The sequence below is a fragment of the Fragaria vesca genome, linkage group LG1, assembly GCF_000184155.1.
Source record: "Fragaria vesca subsp. vesca linkage group LG1, FraVesHawaii_1.0, whole genome shotgun sequence".
Lineage (NCBI taxonomy): Eukaryota > Viridiplantae > Streptophyta > Magnoliopsida > Rosales > Rosaceae > Fragaria > Fragaria vesca.
In genome coordinates, this window is record NC_020491.1 from 5,051,149 (window position 1) to 5,059,749 (window position 8,601).

Here is an 8,601-nt window from a genome sequence, read left to right on the forward strand (position 1 = left end):
AATAATTTACCAAAACTGTGAAAAATGCATGCATGCATTTCGATTTGATTAGCTTCTCAGTTGGAATCATATATATGCATGCTAGCTGCAACAAGCATGGCCTTGCTTAGCTATAGGCTTCGGCAGTTGCTACATACAATGAAGAAGAAGAATGCTCGGGAATATTGAAGGTTTATTTCATTGAGTGCTAACCCGAAAAGTCATGTAGGAATTAATATTTGGACCGTGAAAAATGAATACATCTCTATATGAGGTCAAATTTTCACTCATTGGCATTGCCAAAGTTAATGAGAAACTCATCTCAATTCATAGAGAGAAGTGCATACTCAAAGAGAGAAGTGTATGAGTCAATGGTGATGATGATAACAGTCTAATAATACCACAATTTTCAAAAATAAATAGTTGGTGTGGATCGATCAAGTAGATTATAGTTGACTCACTTAATTCGAAATTGATTAAGCTGCATAGCAATTTATATCGATTGAGAGTTTAGTCTCACCATACTTTTCCGCAATGATACTCTTAAAGCATCTCCAGCAGCTTCCTCAAAATTTTTCTAGGGGAAGCAAAAACTAAAATCTCAAAAAAAATTATGCTTAAAATCCAACAGCTTCTCCATTTTAGAGATTTCAGCATTTAATACAACAAAAAAATATACTATATCATTATTAATTATAACAAAAAACATTATATATTTCACTGTAACAATAAAATACTCAATCAAATATACTATTGTTGTCTTGAATTCGTTGGAGCACGTGAATAATTTAATTTTAGGGAATGAAGGCTTTGCCCCAAATTTTGGGAATGAAGGTTTCTCTTTCTTCTACATCCCCATTTTGGAGAATAAGAGGAGGAAGCTGTTGGAACTAAAAACAGCTCTATATTCCCCAAAATTGAGAAGTTCAAGAAAATGGGAAAACTGTTGGAGATGCTCTTAGGGTTAAAATCTTGAATTATCATATATTATGAACAAAAATGTTCATTATTCTGATTAGGTAATCAGTTTATGTAACTTGTCATATTTAGCTCTCGTCTAATTTCAACATTAAACAAGTCATTGTTTTCTAATAAACTTAACTAAAAGATCGTACCGTATCATATTATATGTAAGATTAACCGATTGTTTATATTTCTAACGCAATAACGTAACTTAACTTGACACCTTTTGTTTAGAGATCAACTTGACAAGCTTCTTTCTACGTACTAGCTAGTGATCTCTTGCTCATACTAGTGAAAACAATTCTTAATTTCTCAAAGAAGAATGCCTCCCTAAATTCATTCACAATAGATTCAATACAAACACTTTTTTTCCATAATCAATATTGATTTTAAGCTCATAATGAACCAAATGACCAAGTCCATTACCTAAAAATCCTTCCAAAATATACCCAACAAAGGCATCACGAGAGTGTCAGACCACTGTAACACACTGGCTGAGTGCAAGCATCTTTCTTTTCTTTTCTTAGACACGTCGCTCCACAAAGTTGCTAATATCATACACACATTTCCTACTCATCCCTCCCTTTCTCAAATACAAAAGAAAGCAACCCTTTTCTGAGTCCGAGTTGCCCATTGGAGAAGAACAAGCACTCGTTTTCCATCGCTTTCCCCCGACCCCTTTTGTTTAAATCTTTTTTCCAGTGACGAAAGAATCTGTGATTCTACCAAGAGTGAATTCATTATTTTACTCCACTCTGTTTTTGGCTTCATCTCTAACTTCCCAGTTTTTCAATTCAAACTTGGGGATTTGGGATTTTTGTGGCGCAAATTCCTCCTCTCTTTTCTGTTTTTATTTTTTATTTTTTTATTTTTATAATCATCATATTCCAAAACCAAAATTTGAAAAGAGAAACAGATAGGGTTTCTGTTTCAAACATTTATACGTTTTTTTCTCTTTTTTTTAGATTTTTATTCTTTATCAACTACTCTGTTTCACCCTTTTCCGCAAACTAGGAAAGCAACCCAAGTTTCTGAGCTGTAACCCCTGCTTCTGCTTTCACACTCAATCCTTTAAACCCCTTCCTCATCTTCTTTTCTTCTTCTTCTTCTCAAGAGGTTAAACTCACTGGTTTTGAAGATGGGTAAAGCTACGAGGTGGCTTAAGGGGTTGTTTGGGATTAAGAGAGACAGAGACCAACACTACAAACCCAGTTCAGATTCAGCTTTGGTGTCCTGTTTTGAGTACAAGAAAGCTTCAAGCTTTGGCAGAGAGGCGAGTCCTCCTCCGGAGACTATGCTTTGTCATAATCCGGCCACAATCCCGCCGAACATTTCACCGTCCGAGGCTGCCTGGCTGAGGTCCTTCTACAATGAAACAGAGAACGAGCAGAGCAAGCACGCAATTGCAGTTGCGGCCGCTACGGCCGCAGCTGCTGATGCCGCGGTTGCGGCGGCACAGGCGGCCGTGGCGGTCGTCCGCCTCACTAGCAATGGCAGGGGGACCATGTTTGGCGGCGGCCGCGAGAGATGGGCTGCCGTCAAGGTCCAAACTTGCTACCGGGGATACTTGGTATGTTGGTTTTGGCTTAATTTCAGATCAATGTAGCAATTAATTTCTTGACTTCGCAATGGAACTAAAAAACAAAGATTTGTTTCTTGGGTTTTGTTCATTTTTGGATGTGAATTGAATGCAGGCAAGAAAAGCGCTGAGAGCTCTGAAAGGACTGGTGAAGTTGCAGGCATTAGTGAGAGGCTATTTAGTCAGGAAGCAAGCAACTGCTACACTCCAAGGGATGCAAGCTCTGATCAGAGCACAGGCAACTGTTCGTTCTCATAAATCCCGGGGCCTCAATCTCAACATTAACATCACTGAAGCCAACAGATTCGAAATCCGCGCACGAAAATCCACGGTACACCACACGACAATCTCAATTTCATAACAATTTGATCACAACATTTAATTGAATGTGTGTATCAATTCAACTGAATGTGTCATAAATGTGAGGTCTAATTTAATTTTGCAGGAGAGATTTGATGAGTCTCGGAGTGAGCACACAGCTCCAAGCCATAGCAGGAGGTTGTCTGGTTGTTTAGAAAACAACAGTAGCTTCAGCACCATTGATGAAGTCCCCAAGATTGTTGAGGTTGACACAGGAAGGCCAAAATCAAGGTCTAGGAGAACCAACACTTCCATTTCTGAATTAAGTGACGACCAATTTTACCAGGCAGTGTCTTCTCCACTCCCCTGTTGCTGTCCTGGCAGGTTGATCATCCCGGACCCAAGGAACTTTCAAGATTCCGACTGGGGGCTCACAGGAGAGGAATGCAGGTTCTCCACAGCGCAGAGCACGCCGAGGTTTGTGAACTCCTTCGGGTCTAATGCGCCGGCGACGCCGGCCAAGACTATCTGTGCTGAAAATTTTTACAGGGGATTTGGGAACTATCCCAATTACATGTCGAGCACTCAGTCTTTCAAGGCCAAGTTAAGGTCTCACAGTGCTCCAAAACAGAGGCCGGAGCCGGGGACGAAGAAGAGGCTTTCGCTTAATGAGTTGCTCGAGTCAAGGAGCAGTTTGAGTGGTGTTAAGATGCAGAGGTCTTGTTCACAAGTGCAGGAAGTCATTAATTTCAAGAATGCTGTGATGGGGAAGCTTGATAGGTCATCAGATTTTAGTAGCCTGCTGAGGAGGTCTTGATGTAATAATGTCTTTGATGTTTGTTCAAGCTAGTTAGCCTTGTTCAGCTCTTAGCAAAGAGATTAGGGTTTATACCAGAAATTTTTAGTAGCTTGTAGATGAAAGTGCGTTAGTACTAATGCAATGAGGTTCTTAATGCGGTTGTTGTCTATGTTAATCATGTGAATGCAATGGAAGTAATTGTCTAATTATGATTGAATTGCAAAGTAGTTTGTCCTTCATCTTACAAAGGAAAGACAACAAATCTGTATTTTTGAGTCCTGCATAGCCAAATCCCAGCTCATCATCATGAGTTTTCATCAAGCTATTCCGGAATCCTTCATTACTTCTCAATCATTACTTGGGCTTCTCTTAACCTGGAATCGTTACTCACTTTATTCCAAGTAAATGTGTCATGAAGATATAGGGTTCGAACATGATAGTCCTACAACCCTTAATCTCGATCTTCACTATTTTCTTCGTTAGAAATATTCGAAGTGTGACATATATTAATTCTTTTCGCTTTTGTAAAATGCTGAATTTAAGCTTATCCGAGTTCCTATATCCAAGAAATTGAATCGACAAGACAATGCTGGCATTATATTCCACACGGGACCATATTACTATTGTTATTTACTATTTGAACATGTGAAGCAATTTGGTCCTATACTTTGGGTAAAATCCCAGAGAAGAAGAAGAAGATGTACCCAGTTTTCTCAGTGGAATCATTATTGAATATTGACAAGGACAGAGAAGAGAAGACAAGAACAAAGGGTAAGTTTGAATCGTCCCGCTCTAGCTCGAAAGGTTCTTCTTCTCTCTGTGAATTTGAGAATTCATTAGAGGTTTTTGTTTGATTCTGTTAAAGGGAATTCTGTGGAAATGACCCTACATGCTTTCATCTGTTAAGGCTCCGATCGTACTTGTTTTCACTTTCTTGTGACTATGATGCAGATGTTTTCACATTTCATCTGAGTTTCATATTATTCTCTCCCACATTTTTCAGAGCATGGGAGGTTAAGAGCCTTGTAAAAGATCAGAGGAAACAGGAACAGAGAGGTCTCTCTTCACTTTTTTGATTGAAAAAAGGACTCTTTTGAAAAAGTAGAAACTCAGATGAAATGTGATGTCTTTTCACTGTAAAAGTTTCAAAGGAATCGTGTTATCTAAGCAAACGATTCTGGTGAATAGATTTACCGATCGAATTTAATAAAAACATATGATAAAACAAACATTTTATGTGTTTTTTAGACGTACAAGAAAAGAACTCCGTTGATTTATCGTAGCGTATTGATATATGAAATTAGAAAATCTTACAATTATCCAAAGACCTTATAACGAATACTATGAGTAATCAAAGCAAAGGAATTGGTAGCAGTATTACTTGTAACCTGCACTCTACCATTGCTAGTTCCTCCAAAAAAAAAAAAGTTACTCTGATTTCTGTGTTAAGTTTCCAAGGGAAACGAGATAGATAATAAGCCAATGAGGCAATGATGAATAGATTTGGACGACGACCTGTCAAAATGGGTAATGGGAAGGCTGATCGAACTGTGGAGAGTGAAGCACAGCAAAGCAAGGCCACATTGTTTGTTTCTTGGTAGAATCTAAGCCAAGCTTTGTTTTCATGAGAGGGAGCTTTCAGAAGTGAAGCTTTAGCTGCAGGTCAGGCTGCTGCTGCTGCAGTCTGCAGAGCCTTTGAGATTAGTGACAAATTGCTCCTCTCTAGTTTCTGTAGTTGATAGTGTAGCCTCAGTAGTCAGTCCTCGGGATACAGTATAGACTGGAAAGTGAGTAATTCTGTCACTATATTTTTCCTCCAGTTTGTTACCTTTATGCTCTTTTGAGAATTTTTCCTCTATAAGAGTCCAGAGGTAAATTTGGGTCGGTGAGCCGTGGCCTGGTTGGTTAAGGTGTTAACTAACAACTTTGAGGTCATGAATTCAAACCTCATTGACATATGTAGGGTGTGTGAGTTATTTAAAAAAAAAAAAAAAAAAAAAAAAAAAAAAAAACAACACTAACACAACGATTTAGGCCTCAATTTGTAGGCCTTTTTCTTTATTTGAATAAATGGGTTTGAAACCGAATTTGTAGGACTCGTGTCCTGGATCATCTTGGAGTCTTCTTGGGTAATAGGCCCAAGTTATGGATTGTAAATGGTTTAGGCCTTTTGGTGTTGTAGGAACCAAGTTTCGGGCTCTACGGCACGCCGGGGGGTCCAAAATGGTGCCTTCCAGCCGGGACCATTTCCCATCTCTATTGTCTACATTCTCAGACTCCAAATCCAGGTCCGCCTTCCCTCTGTCCTCAATTTTATGTTCCAAATCCAGCTCCATATTCCCACCACCAGCTAACCGGCCATTCACTCTCCTGTTCTTCAAGATCACTGGGACTCCCTCATCAACATAATATACTTCTTTCTCACTTGCAACAGCGGATGCTTCTCAATAGCATACTCATCACAGTAAGCCTCTTTAAGAATTGCCGTACAAGTCTTGTTCTTATGAGACAAATAGAAAATCTCGGGATGTCTCTCAAATGCTCTGTGCATTTTCTGCGGAAGTCCCATATACTTCTTAAGACACAATAGTTTCTTCCTCTCTGCTGAATGCTCAACAAATAGACTAAGCAACTCATGAAGAAGCCCCACAGAATCCGATGCATCGTTTCTCAGATGCATCAGAATCCGGTTGTAAGTGTGAAGAATCCTCATAGGGTGAAACATAGGGAAGTTTCTGAAACTCCTCTAACCAATCTTTAATCTTGTTCCTCAGCCTCAAACCCTTGGAAGGGAAACGCGGAAACTCAACTGCCTCCGTTGGGCCTCCAGAATACACCCTCTTTTTCATTGCATTCCTTTGCACCACAGACAAGACCTTTTCACCACTGTTAACAGCTAATCCCTCTAACCCATCTTCCATTTTCACAAACATAAAAGACCCGTCCAGATTTTTTTCGGGATAGTGCAAAAAATCAAAAGGCAAACCCAAATACCACTCCATCCCCTGAATAATCTTCAAAGGCAAAACCTTTTCTATACTCATCAAGATCAACTTTTTCAGCCTATCCCTCAAATCCTCCCTACAATCCTCATAAACCCTCTTCTCCTCCTTATCAATCTCAGCTGCTTTGGGGGTCAATTTAAACCAGGGATAATTGTATTCCCCAGAAAATTGTTCAAAAATTGATGGGTATTTCCTCAAAAACTTGGCAACCTTCATGGGTACATCTAATGCAAAACCCCTTTTGGACACTTGATAGATTGGGATACAGCCATTGGGATCCTCAGTAATGCAGTTCTTGAGGTTTATGATGGGTTTAAGCACTATGGACTTGTCAATGTGCTCAATGGTGTCAAAGTATGAGTCTTTCTTCCATTTCATGTAGACATTAACATAGTTGGATTTCTGGGTGTAAATGTAAGCAGGGTTTTGGGGTTGGTACAAGCAAGAAAAGATTGAATTTTGATAGGGAAGGAGTAGCTTTCTGGGGGTTTTGGAAGTGGGTTTTCGCAGTAACATTATAAGGTGAGATAGTTTATCTGGGGTTTAAATAGAATCAATAAATTTTGGGGGGATTTGAGAAGTTAGGGATTGAGGAGTACCTGATAAGAAGGAGAGATGTGGCTGTAGCAGCAATGGCTTGACATGGTTCTGTTCAATACCCGCGGGTGGCGATTAAGTTGGGGTGATTGAGTTCACGTCAAAACAGGGAATAACCATGTTGTTTTCTTCAATTATCCAACCAATTGTGATTGGATGCTTCAACACCCAGAGAGGTTACCCAGCTCAACCCGACCTCAACTCTGCTTTCATATGATTTTGTCCTTCACTTTCGCTCTCCTCTATTTCTTCAGAGTTTAACTCAGTCAAACTTACGATTTTTACTGCCGTACTAGCGGTAAAAATGTGTATGAAACAGGGGATTTTATCTGTTAATTCATGTTTCATATTAGTATGTTGAAGGTGAAAATAAAATTAAGCAGGTTAACCTTTTTTTTTTTACCTTCCTCACATTTTAATGTCTCCTTATTTGTGGGATATGAAAAGTGTATACCATATGTGCAATTCATACTTGCTGTTTCAGAAAAGAGTGCAGATTAATGTATGTCAGTATGTGATCAAATATGGAATTCATTTTCAGGTTGATATGATTGTTGTTACGGATGGGAGTAGGATTTTGGGTATTGGAGTCCAGGGAATTGGGATCGCAATCGGAAAGGTGGATTTATATGTCGCTGCTGCTGGAATAAACCCTCAAAGGGTAATCTACTTCTCACTTCACTTCCTTTTTTTTTTTCTTTTTTCTTTTCTCATGTGTCATTATGTAATTTTGTTCGTGATGTGTTGCGTTTATTTTTTATTTTTTATTTTATTTTTACAACATTTGCTTCCAAAATATGCTACACAGTATTTTATTCCTTCCAGCAGGATTGTTAGTGATATATTGCAATTTTGCATCAACTGAGCAACTTTATCGAAGGCTCTTTGTATGTTTAAACAAACTTGTACAGAGAAGAACCTATCGTTCTCATTCACTGTATTCGATATACATTGGTATTTATACATACAGAACCCTCGTAGGGTTTGTCAACTCTAGCTGTACTAGGAAAGTAACTAATTACAATCAATCTAGGATTCTATTACTAAAGATAGTATCAACTAATTTATGCTATGAGATACAATCGGATCCTTTGCTTTAATACTCCCCTTCAAGTTGGAGTGGATGTTGATAACACCCAATTTGCCAAGTAATGCTCCAAACTGCATGGATCCAAGTGGTTTAGTAAAGAGGTCTGCTGGCTGCTCTTTAGTTCGAACATGCATAGGTTTAATCATACCTCTTTGAATCTTCTCTCGAACTACATGGCAATCAATCTCGATATGTTTGGTACACTCATGGAATACCGGATTCGTGGCTATATGGAGAGCTGCCTGATTGTCACAGTATAGCTTAATAGGCTGCAGTTGCTTGACACGCA

At 39.0% G+C, this 8,601-nt stretch overlaps 1 protein-coding gene and 1 pseudogene across 2 annotated transcripts in view; one reads left to right on the plus strand and one right to left on the minus strand.

The window, feature by feature from the left end:
• The first annotated feature begins 2,080 nt into the window (after window positions 1–2,080).
• Window positions 2,081–3,638, plus strand: LOC101305601. Its single transcript, XM_004288848.1, has 3 exons — window positions 2,081–2,512; window positions 2,637–2,852; window positions 2,967–3,638. Exons 1-3 carry the CDS (start codon window positions 2,081–2,083, stop codon window positions 3,636–3,638), a joined length of 1,320 nt encoding a protein of 439 aa, XP_004288896.1.
• Window positions 3,639–6,003: 2,365 nt separating this feature from the next.
• LOC101305886 overlaps window positions 6,004–8,601 on the minus strand; it is a 5,967-nt pseudogene continuing 3,369 nt past the window's right edge. The window contains exon 3 of the transcript XR_183830.1: window positions 6,004–7,027. The product of XR_183830.1 is annotated as an uncharacterized LOC101305886 (transcript). The remainder of the gene's footprint in view (window positions 7,028–8,601) is intronic.